At 50.2% G+C, this 12,026-nt stretch overlaps 1 protein-coding gene across 1 annotated transcript; it reads right to left on the minus strand.

The window, feature by feature from the left end:
• Positions 1-928: 928 nt before the first annotated feature.
• Positions 929-2,430, minus strand: Gh1 (growth hormone 1). The gene is made up of 4 exons (XM_050164280.1): positions 2,020-2,430; positions 1,689-1,805; positions 1,359-1,520; positions 929-1,129 (listed from the first exon to the last, which is right to left on the minus strand). The coding sequence occupies exons 1-4, from the start codon at positions 2,428-2,430 to the stop codon at positions 929-931; spliced, it is 891 nt and encodes a 296-aa protein (XP_050020237.1).
• Positions 2,431-12,026: the final 9,596 nt, after the last annotated feature.

A 12,026-nucleotide genomic window follows, 5' to 3' on the forward strand; every position in this document is an offset into this window, starting at 1 on the left:
GTTCCAAATCCATTTGTTTTGTTTTTGTTTAAGACAAAGTTTTGCTACATAGATTAGCTAGCCTATATCTCACTGTGTAGACTAGGCCGGCCTCAAACTCACAACAGTCCTCCCTACTCAGCCTCTTAAATCCTGGGATTGCAGCTGTGCGCCACCACGCCCAGCTTCCAAACTCATTCTTGAACTGCCTCCATTTCCCAAGGGTAGTCGATACAGACGAAAACCTGTCTTAAAGTGGACACACCACAGTAATTCTGTGATTTTACTCATGTTTTCTCTCTTGAAGATGTTTTCCTTTGGTGCCTCATAGTCTCATTTTCATTTCTTCCTAATCTCGGGGGCTCTTCGGTCTTCCTGATTCTAGTTGGAGGAGAGAGGACCACCTCTGGGTACTTTATGGGAGTGACCTCTGACCTTACTGACTTGCTGTCCAGAGAGCTGGGGTTTTGACTATGGATTGGGAGCAGACTCATGCAGTAGGGGAAGTGATGTGTTGGCTAGATGTGGTCCAGGGAAAGTCAGGGCTGCTCTTCCTGCAGCCCACAGGACTCTTGCAGGTTGGCTTCTAGGACTCTTTGACAACAACCCTCCATCCCATAAGGGAAATACATCTAGCCAGGCTGGAGAGATGGCTGAGAGGTTAAGAGCACTGACTCTTCTTCCAGAGGTCCTGAGTTCAATTCCCAGCAACCACATGGTGGCTCATAGCTATCAATAATGAAATCTGGTACCCTTTTCTGGCATGCAAGCATACATGGAAGGAATGTTATATACATAATAAATAAATTAAAAAAAGAAATACATGTAGCCAAGCAATATGATGCAGCTTAATTTTATTAGGATGACATATAGGGCTGGGCAGGTGTCACGGTCAAGGGAGGCACTGGGGGGGGGAATACAGCGTAGACACTGCGGAGACGCTGTGCCACTAGAAGGCACAGCTGCTTTCCACAAAGCGGCGGCACTTCATGACCCGCAGGTAGGTCTCAGCCTTGTGCAGGTCCTTCTTGAAGCAGGAGAGTAACCCGTAGTTTTTGAGCAGGGCGTCATCACTGCGCATGTTGGTGTCAAACTTGTCATAGGTTTGCTTGAGGATCTGCCCAATGCGGGGGCTGCCGTCTTCCAGCTCCTGCAGTGGGGAGGATGGGCAGGAGAGGCACAGGAGTCTCAAGAGCTGTGCCCTCCCCCAACTCCAGGACCTAGAGAAAGGCCTGGAAGCTTCATAAGAAGTAAGAAACGAATAAGAGGCCTTCCCAAGGGTCAAGGCCTGACTGGTAAATGGAGAAGAGCCATGAGCCCCCAGCTATGCTCTGGGCAGAGGCAAAGGACAGTGCGGCCCACCCCAGGGCCCTCCTCACCTGCATCAGTGCCTGTATGCCCTCTTCCAGGTCCTTCAGTTTCTCGTAGACGCGGTCTGAGGTTCCGAACATCAGGCTGTTGGTGAAGATCCTGCTGAGGAACTGCACAGGCCCCAGCCATGACTGGATGAGCAGCAGCGAGAAACGAAGCAATTCCATGTCCTAAGAAGAAAGGGCTGGGTGGAGTGTATTGCCTAGTGACCGCTGCCTGGGACTTCAAGGTTACCCCAGCTTCAGAGAGAAGGAGGGGGGTCCCTGGCCTGGGGTGCAGTTAGGGTTACTTGGCGGGAAGAGAGAATTTGTGCAGACAAAGCCTGAGTGATCACTCACGGATCTCTGTTGGGCCTCCTCCTTGCCTGTGGGGGCTGGGATGGTCTCAGAGAAGCAGAAAGCAGCTTGGGCATTCTGAATGGAATAGCGCTGTCCCTCGGGGATGTAGGCACGCTCCTGGAGGGAGAGCAGTCACGGAGGGTGAGCCTGGAGCCCCCTGTCATCGTTACCTTATGGAGGACCCACTCCGTGTTTGTTCATCTTGATGCCATTGGCTTAAGATCCCTGACCCCTCCCTCTGTTTCCCCTTGTGACTTCCCATGGTCTGAGGGCAAGGGTCTGCCCCTTGCTGCTCCCACAGTCAGGCAGGCACCATTGCTGGGGAACTTACAAACTCTTTGTAGGTGTCAGCAGCCAGCTGGTGCAGATGCTGGGCCCGGAGCACAGCATTGGCAAACAGACTGGACAAGGGCATGGCAGGAAAGGCACCAGCCTCCTGAGGCCAGAGCAAGCAGAACAGGGTGAAGGTGAGGAGCCAGGAGGACCGAGAGTCTAGAGAGAGACGGGAAAAGACTGAGAGCGATGGCCAATCTCTCCTAGTTCCCATAGGGACCCAGAGTGTTTCCAACATGAGCAGAAGTTGGGCTGCACTCACATTCGAAGCCTCAAACCCATTTCCAGGGCCCCGTGGTCCATACCACACCCAGCGGGATTCAAGGATGCTTACCTGCAGCCATTGCCATTCAGTGGTCTGTCCACAGGACCCTGAGCTGTTTGGGATCTGGGACTTGGTCCCTTGCATGCCCCTTTTATACCCTACTTGTTTTCCCTGATCCCAAGGCCCCTGCCTTTTCCCTATACATTTATTCATGGGCCAGGGCCACTGACAGCTTGTACTGATGGATAATTTAGAGGCTCCTCCCACTCACCATGTTCCCACTCCTCTCCTGCGGTCATGTCCCCAAGCTTATCCTTCCATCGCCACCTTTGTCAGGTTTGTGAGCATTGGTTATGCAAGCTCTCAGCTACAGAGACCACCCAATGTGTCCTTAGGAGAGCATCCTGAGTCCAGGGGATGGATTGCTGTTGTCTGCTCCCTGGGATGAGGGGCAACAGAGACCTTCCAAAAAGGCATTGTCCCCATCAATGTTTCTTTTAAAATTGCATTTGTGTGTGTGTGTCTGTGTGCTGAAGTGTGTGTATGTAGGAATCAGAAGATAACTCGGGAATTGATGCTGTCTCTCCATCATGTGGGTCCCAGGGATTGACCTCAGGTACTCAGGCTTGGCTGCAGGTGCCTTTACCTCCTGGACCATTTTTCTGGCCTTGTTCTGTCCTTTTCTTCTTGAACGTATGGTTCCCTAAATCCACAACTACAAAAACTACATGAGCTGGGTTTATAGAGATGATTTCCATGCTAAGAGAGCTTGCCGTTGTACCAGAGGACCTAAGAGACTCACAACAACGTGTAACTCCAGCTCTAGGAGATCTGATGCCCTCTTCTGGCCTCCACGAGCACACACGTGTGGCACAGGCTCATACGCATACACACCAATAAAAATAAAATCAACCTTTAAAAAAGGAGAGGTGGTGGTGTACGCCTTTAATCCCAGCACTTGGGAGGCAGAGGTGGGCAGATCTCTGTGAGTTCAAGCCAGCCTGGTCTACAGAGCAAGTTCCAGGACAGCCGGAGCTATAGAGAAATCCTGTTCCAAAAAACCATAATAATCATAATCATAACAATTAATAAAGAAATGAAAAAACAAACAAATAAATAAAAATAAAGAAAGAGAGACAGAATATGCCTGTTAGGAAAGGGGGGGGGCTGGAAGGTGGTGGCGCATGCCTTTAATCCCAGCACTCGGGAGGCAGAGGCAGGTAGATCTCTGGGAGTTCGAGGCCAGCCTGGTCTACAAGAGCTAGTTCCAGGACAGGCACCAAAGCTACAGAGAAACCCTGTCTCGAAAAATAAAAAAAAAAAAAAAAAAAAAAAAAGGAAAGGGGGGAACCTCTTCTGCCATCAAACACATAGGCTGGTGGAGGGCAGCTGGGTGTAGTGCTACCACTAACCACTAGAGGGTACCGACCACGAACTTTATCCTTCCACAAACCCAAAGGTGCCCCTTAGGTCTGTGGGGCAATGGACCCTGCTCCTTGGACCTGCCATAGAGCTTAATTCTTGTAACACAACCTTTGTAAACAGACGTGTGGACTTCAAGTACTTCCCTATAGCCCTGAGGTCTTGGGGCACCTCAAAGTTCCGAAAGCCCTTTGGGGTTTTGAGTCTTCTGGCAGCCCTGGGAGTCGGGGTCGGCTATCCACTCACTACAGCACCCTCCCTGCTCTTTAGCATCTGTCAAGCCCTCATCAAGAGGCAAAGGACGGTTTCCATTTGGTCCCGCGAAAGTCTTGGGCATGTGGTGTAACCGTCAAATCCATCTTTTTTTTTCAGAGGGAGAGATGACTGAGTTTCGGGAAGAACAACCCCAAGAGCCGGTTCTGGCGGGACAGCAGCTCCCTCAGCCTTGCAGTTCCCGTGTTCCATGTCCCAAGCTCCTTTATCCCTAGTGCCTGGATGGGATCAGCCAGCTATTTTAGCTTCTGAATCCTTCTGAGCGCTCGGACTCACCCCTGAACGCAAGGGTGCCTTCGCTGCATTTCGTTTTCCCTGCCAATTCTCAGGTGAAAATGCTCCAGAAGCTTGGGGGGTGGGCATATGGGAAAGCGTACAACACAACAAAGCCAGGGCCAAGGAAGGCTGGGCTGTGTCAGCATCCTTGTCTAAATCTCCTATCTTTGGATCTCAGGTTGTTTACTAAATGCCCTTGGTCCAGTATGAAAACACACAAGCAAGTGTATCTCTCCAGTAGCTAGCTGTCCTGCTGGCAACCAACATTGAAAAATCACATCCCTGGGGTCCAGAAGATACAGCCTCTTAACATCCTCCAAGCATTTTCCAATAACTACCCCTGATTCACCATTCAGAGGAGGCTGCGGGGGCCTTAGGGGCTGCTCCAGGCAAGCCTGGGGAAGGCTGCAGGGGGTCACCGGAGATACAGGCTCTAAGAAAGACAGCACCAGAGGGAAAGGAAGGACATAATTTCCCCTCCTCCTTCCAACTCTCCCAGAGAGGAGGAGCTAGATGAGCAGTGGAGGACCTCCACTGCTGCCCCCCTCCCCCGCATCCCTTGGAAGAGGGGGTAATTGACATCTTCTCTTGTCATCTCAAAACTGAAGTGACCTCAGAATTGAGTTGCCCAGGGGACTTTGGGGACTCCTGGGGATACATCTTTATAGAATGTTAGTATGACGAGCTCTAGGCCCAGGAAGATGAGCTGAAGCCAAATGTGAGGTCGTATAAGGGGTTTGGTGATCTTTTCTCTAGTCTGGACCATCTTTTAGGACTTCTGGTGACAGAGACCAAAAACCAGAATTCACTGCTACTAGGAGCTAAGCTTTGACTCAACTTAGGGTTTATCGGATTCTTCTGGAAAGTTGCCCCATGTACCACTGAAACCTCAGAATCCTACAGGGTCAGGGGATGCCAAACAATGATCTCTGCAGGGCCTGTGGGGGAGATGCTGTGACTGGTGTCTATGAGTCCAGCCTCCAGAAGTTCAGTTCAAGATGACGTCTCGAAGAAGCACCCATTTTCATTTCTACGAGTTCAAGGTCAGCCTGGTCTACAGAGCAGGTTCTAGTACAGCCAGGGCTACACAGAAAAACCCTGTCTCAAAGTAAACAAACAAAACCAACCAAACCACAAAAACAAAGGAAATGCCCATTATTAGAGCCAGAGAGATGGCTTGGTCAATAAAGAGCTTACTTCACAAGCTTGAGGTCCTGAGCCCAGACCCCCAGCCACCTTGATAAGGCCAGGCATATTGGTAGTTCAGGATTCCTAGGGCTGCTCTAGCTGGGTCTCTGAGCTTCAGATTCAGTAAAAGTCCCTTTCACTAAAAACAAGGCAAAGGGGCTGGAGAGCTGACTCGGAAACTCAGAGCAAATACTGCTCTTGCAGAGAGCCCAAATTTGGTTCCTAACACCCACAAAGGCCTGCTCACAATTGCTTGTGACTATAGTTCCAGGGGACCCAATACCCTCCTCCAATCCCCATGCTCCAGTCCCTTGAATTCATTTACACACACACACACACACACACACACACACACACACACAATTTCAAAACAAAATAGTAAACTGTTGTTGACTTCTGGCTTCTGCACACATTCATACACGGTACATGTACTCATACACACATGAACTGATACAGACATACACAAAGAATGCCCCTGATAGCGTGGAGTCCACGGATGTCTTTGTTTGGAAGCCTTGTGTGCTTCCAGACTCGACTGTCTCTGGGCTTCCCTACATGTACCACAGAAAGTCACAGATCTCATCTTGGTCCTAAAGTCCTCCTCTATGCTTGAGGTTCAGTTCTATGGGTGGGAGCAGTCTTGTTTTTCTCATCCTGGTTGTAGGGATGACCCCAGCTGGATTAGGGGTACCTCTGCACACTCTTCACTGGCAATTTGAAGCACACCCTTCCCACTGCTTGCTCCGTCCTCTTCCAGAGGTCAGAGTTGGTTATTACATTTGATGCAGCTTGCGCCTCTGCAGTATTCTTTACATCAGGTTTAAATATAGACATGACATAAATAGATACACATATATACATAAGAATATATACATATATTAATATATATTGTACACATTCTTGTTCAGGCTGCCCTGGAACTCATTGTGTAGCCCAGACTGGCCTCAAACTCATGACCCTCCTGTCTCAGTCTCCTGAGTACTGATCTTTCAAGTGTACAGTCTCCCCTAATCCAGTTAGTACATGGGTCTTAGCACTAACTCTATTGAGTCACAGTCTTTAAACTCTAAAGAGTGCTATTTGGGGATTCCCAAGGGCCTTTCCAGGGGAGGTGTGTTTCTGAAGACTCGCCATGTGCCAGAAACTGTACTGGACAAGAGAGCCTATGTGTCTCATTTGAGAGCTGAGGACACTGGGGCTTAGAGACAGACTGCCTGGGTCTAAGGGATGACTCTGTAGTCTTCCCCCCACAGCTAAGGCTGGCATGCGCAGGACCTTCCTCTCACCGTAGAGCAAGCCCTCACACAGATGTTCAGCGAAGGTGGGAGGAACTGAATGCAAAGGGATTGAGTGGGGCATCCACAGACGCTAAGAAAAGTTGTAGCAAGAAAACAAGCCGATGTGGCCTGACTTAGTGAAGCAAATCATATCATCCTTCATATTTGTATTGCACGTTTCAGTGTGCTTCATACTTTCACTTCCCGTATCTCCCCAACAATGCGGCAGAAGGTTCTGAGTAGAGGGAGGGCTGTAGAGGGCTGGGGGGAAGGCTGGGCAGGCGCCCCGTCTACCAGTGGCGTATTGTTGATGCTGTGGGATAATCCATGGACAATTGTAACTGGACTTGCTAAGTAACCCCCAGGATACTCCCCAGGGACAGAGACGTACTGAAAAAGACTGGGGTAGAGAGATACCTCAGTCAGTCAGTGCCAGGCAAGCACAAGGACCTCCCTTAGGGTCCTCAGAACCTATGTTAAAAAAAAAAAGTCAGGTGAATGAATTACCCCTGTAATGCTAGTTCTGGGGAGACAGAGATCGGAGGGTCCATGGGACCGTGGGGATAGGGAGCCAGCGTCTTTGTTGGCTCCGTCAGTTCCAAGCCAGCGAGAGACCCTGTTAGAAAAAAAAAATATGAAGGTGGATGGTACCCAAGGAGTTGTTCTCTGGCCTCCATCGGCACACACACACACATGTGTACAGGTGTACTTATACATACGTGTATACTCACATCCACATGCACACACACACATCCACACAAAAACACACACACAAAAGTCGAGAAGTCCGGGATGCTTCCTCTGAGGGGTGCTCTTGATAACCTCCTGTCATCTTGTCCTATGGCTCTGTGTGGTTACCTTGTACCATGGTCCCCTGGAGCTTTGAGGTGGCTGGCATTCCTGCCCTCCTTTTTCTCATTCCCCACCCAGCTCTGCTTCTCTCGCTGAGACAGCGATCTCACTGTGTAGCCCAGGTTGGACCCAAACGCTCTGTCCTCTTGCCTCAGTCTCTGCGTGCTGAGATGGCAGGTGCCTGCCAGTTCCCTAATCCAGGTATTGAGCAAGTGCTGCCAATCCACCCCACCAAGGCAAGCACTGAACCAGGAAGGTGGGCATACCTCGATGAACAAAGGACACCATCTTTTCTTTTTACTGGGGTGAGGACCAGCCACGCCATGGAGGGAGTGGGCAAGCTGGTGCAGTCCTGGGTGATGACCCAGAGGTCCCTGTTCACAGGGGCAAATGCTTGGGAAAAGAGAACCAAGGGAAGGGGTCAGAGAAAACCAAGGGGGGCTCAGAGGGCCAACAAGTTACAAATAGCAAGTAGACATGTCATGTCTAGAAGTCCCCTTTACTAAAACAATTCTTTCGTTTTTCTGTTATTGTTTTGTTTTTTTTGAGGCAGGTCTCACTGTATGGTCCAACCATCTGAACTTGTGGCAATCCTCTTGCCTCCGTCTCTCAAGTCTTAGGAATACAGCTATGAGCCACTGAGCCTGACTTCACAGCTGTTTTTAGATAAAAGGGACAGGCACACGAATGTACAGTAACAGTCATGAAAAAATTAACTGAAAAAGTAGACAAGGCTTCACGCATGTGCTGAGAAGTCTACACAAGCAGACTCACACTTGCTGAGTGTGACCCTAGTGATGTCTGGCTTTCCGTCCAGCCTTGTGGACAGAGCTGGGTTGGGTGAACCCAAGGAAAGATGACTTTTTTTTTTTTTAAAGATGTTTTTACTTTTGTACTGTTTTGTCTTTTGACAGGGTTTCACCTGCCACCCAGGTTGTCTTCAGATGCACACGCCTCAGTCCTCCTGTCTCAGCTTTCCAAGTGTGTGTGTGTGGGGGGGGGGGATGGGGTTACAGATGGAAGGCGCCACACCAGGGTAAGGTGTTTTTAAAAAACAGTCGTACTAGGATCAGTCAAAATGTTTTTAAACAAACTACTTTCTAACTGAACTCAGAATTTAATGCCTGTTAATCTTTGTTCTTTGCAGTCTGCTGCATTTCCAGGAAAAGACTTCTGGGTTGGGGAAGCTACCTCCACTTGAAGGTCGATGTTTTCGTTATAATGCTGTACTGGGGGATGTCACAGAATGGGAAGGGGGCAGCTCCAAGGCTCAGGAAACATCCAGAAATCCCCCGTTCTCAAGTGGTCTAAAAAGAGCAGACGGAATCTGGGAATTCCATACAGTGTTCCCAGGTGACTTTTGAGGCCCTGTCCTCACACAGGTGGTACAGCCTGCTAGACAGTGGCTGGCCGTGAGAACTACCCGCTGTTCCCACCCAAAGAGAGGTGGCTTCTCGAACCTTGTTTTTCTCTCAAGTCTGATTCTGCTGGAAAAACACCCAAAGCCATGGGTCAGATGGCCCCAGCCCAGGCAGCACCTGCTTTGAGAGGGCCGGAAGTCAAGCTGAGCGGAGGAGGAACCACTCTGTGTTTAAACCAGGGCCCCCGAGGGACCTGGCTGGATTCCCCAAGTGGGCAATGGGGCATGTGCCCACCAAGGGCCTCTGGGCCGCATTCTGCAGTGGGGAAGCTGGTCCAGGCCCCGTTTAGAAGGGGGTGCTTCCGACCTTGTGATAAATAGGAAGAGAGCCGCTGTAAGGCACAGCTCTTTAAAACAGCTAATGGCGTCCTGTCCTGGGATTCTGTCCCCTGGTCCCTTCCTCTGGTGCCGTTCTCCTCCCCTCCAGTTTTATCGCTGCCCAGCCCCGTGCAGGAGGCCGCTGTAAAGCAGTAGGCAGAATTGATTTTCGGATTACAAGACTTGGTTGTGAGTCTTGGCCACTTTTGCTGACCTTGCTGGGCTTTGAGTAAAGGGACTAAGACTACCCGCTCACTCCCCTCCCCACCCAAAACACACAGAAGGGCTGGAGAGATGGCTCAATGGTTAAGAGCACTGACTGCTTTTCCAGAGGACCGGGGTTCAATTCCCAGCATCCACACAGTGATTTATAACTGTCTGTACCTCCAGTTCTAGGGAACCTGATATTCTCCTCCCGAAAAAAGACTAAGCTATGTAGATGAGGGGGTGCTCCACAAAACTTTTGAGAGCATCTTGAGAGATGTTCCGAGATGATTTATCTGTTGTGCTCAGGAGCCCCTTTTGGCTCTTGTTCTGTTTCTTTGCTTATACAAACTTGGCATGTTTTAGAATTCATAGGATGATACAAACTTCCCATGTTTATAAATAGAAAAGTAGACAAACTTAATTATTTTACGTGACTTTAAAAATACATAATCAAACCAGGCATGGTGGCTCACACCTTTAATCCCAGCACTCGGGAGTCAGAGGCGGGAGGGGGGGGGGGATCCTCTGTGAGTCCAAGGCCAGTTTTGATCAACGGAGCAAGTTGCAGACCAGTCAGGAATGTATCACAAGACCTTGTCTCGAAAAACCAACCAACCAAACACAGTTGGCTGGGGAGATGCCTTGGGTAGCAAGTGCTAGCCGCATAAACACAAAGGCTGTCGTTCAGTTTCTAGAACTCAAGTACAAAACTTTGGCATGGCGGGGCATGCTTGTAATCTTAGCGCCGGGGAGGCAGGAATGGCAGCTGCTTGGGGCTGGAGACCAGCCAGGTTAGCCCAATCTATGACCTCCAGGTCAGTCAGGAGGCCCTGTCACACAAATTCACGAAGTGTTCCACATTTTTCTGAATGAGAAATATCTAGTATTCTGGCTAAGCTCTTTCTTCAATTTTTTCAGACAGTTCTCAATACATTGCCAAGGCTGGCCTTGAACTCAAGAGTTCTTCCTCAACGTGGGTAGCTGGGGTGGATAGGCGTGAGTCATCAGGCTTGTGGTGGGTAGGATTTACGATTGTCATGTTACAGATAAAGCGACAGCAATCTTAGATGTTCCTTACACTCATGATTATGACCTAGCTAGGCTTCCACTGCCCGTGTCACTTCTAGGTGTCCAGGGACTTACACAACAGACTGAGTGACACCATGAGAGACAGCGAACACTCCAAGTAGGACTCCTCTGTGAAAACCAAGGAAGTCACTGTCCTGTGAAGGTGTCTGCTCAAGGGGGTACCTCCTGCCCAAATATTTTTTTTCAACAAACAAACAAACAAAAAAAAATCAAGGCCCAGGGAGCCCCTGCTCCTGAAATGGGGTAGTCTTTCAGTAAAGTCAAGGCCTCCCCTGAACCAGGGAAGCCCCAAGCAGGGGGAGATCCTACTTAGAGCAGTGCTTAAAACTCCTTTACTGACTGACTGCCTGGTCCCTGGTAGAGGTGGGGGACAGAATTAGCCCTACTATGCAAAACAGCAGGAAAGCAAGGGCTTCAGGTCAGTGCCGGCCGGAGATGGCAGATGGCAAAACAAGCCAGTTCCCTCTGGCAGCCCAGACCCAGGAGGCTCAACAAGGCCCACCTCAACCAGCCTGGCCCACAGGTCAGGGTCACTTTGTGACAGGGATTCTGACCTGGAGCCCCAGGCGTGTGTGCCTCCCCCACCTGTCCCGCCCAGAATTCCTGTGGGAGCTGTTGTCTTTCCCACATCCTGGCAGTTGCCCAGGGTAAAGATTCACCTGCTTGAATCTGCAGCAGGGTCGGAGAGGATGTGTTAATAGAGCTTGACAGGGAGACTTGACTTGTCCAGCTGAACTGCCCTCGGCTCCCCAGATGCTTAAGGGGCTCCCCGTTACTCTCACAACTGGTAGGTGAGGACCTGACCTGATCTGTAAGGCCTTAGAGGCTGATGCAGGGGGCAGGGGGTAAGGGTGCTTTCTTTCTCTGTGATACTGGGATCACCCTGACCAAAAGCCCTCAACAGTCACCATTTAAATTCCCTTTAGGAATCAATCTCTCTCATAAGACAGGGTTTCTCTGTGTGGCTCTAGCTATCCTGGAACTCGAACTCTAGACCAGGCTGGCCTTGAACTCACAGAGATCCACCTGCTAGTTCTGGGATAAAGGCGTGCACCACCACACCCCCAGCAGGAATCTCTCTCTCTCTCTCTCTCTCTCTCTCTCTCTCTCTCTCTCTCTCTCTCTCTCTCTCGTTCAATGGAGAGTAGCGTGAAGGTGACCCTGCTCAGCAGAAGGGCAGGTTGGATTCTCTTCCTCCAGCACCTGTTCCGGGGTAGGGGTGTGACTGTGGACCCCAGCTGGGCCTTCAGAGAGAAGGGTGGAGAGACTAGGGCAGTCACTCACCGCCCCCCCCCCCCGCAGTTTCATAAGGACATAGGTGCCACCGTAGCTCCCAGAACCACACCCACCCACCCCTTTCCTAGAGATGGATGTCATGAAGGCCACTGTTGTCAGAATACTGTTTATTCCACAGGAGG

The sequence above is a fragment of the Alexandromys fortis genome, unplaced genomic scaffold (genome assembly GCF_014885135.2).
Source record: "Alexandromys fortis isolate MF-2015 unplaced genomic scaffold, M_Fortis_MF-2015_v1.1 scaffold_156, whole genome shotgun sequence".
Classification (NCBI taxonomy): domain Eukaryota; kingdom Metazoa; phylum Chordata; class Mammalia; order Rodentia; family Cricetidae; genus Alexandromys; species Alexandromys fortis.

Bases quoted from the DNA above. Each gene is read 5' to 3' on its own strand.
- Gh1 (XM_050164280.1), bottom strand. From the start codon at position 2,430: ATGCAAGGGACCAAGTCCCAGATCCCAAACAGCTCAGGGTCCTGTGGA. The intron at 1,806-2,019 runs GTAAGTTCCCCA...CTCTCCCTCCAG, and splicing joins CTGACACCTACAAAGAGTTT to GAGCGTGCCTACATCCCCGA. The intron at 1,521-1,688 runs GTGAGTGATCAC...CTTTCTTCTTAG, and splicing joins AGGAGGCCCAACAGAGATCC to GACATGGAATTGCTTCGTTT.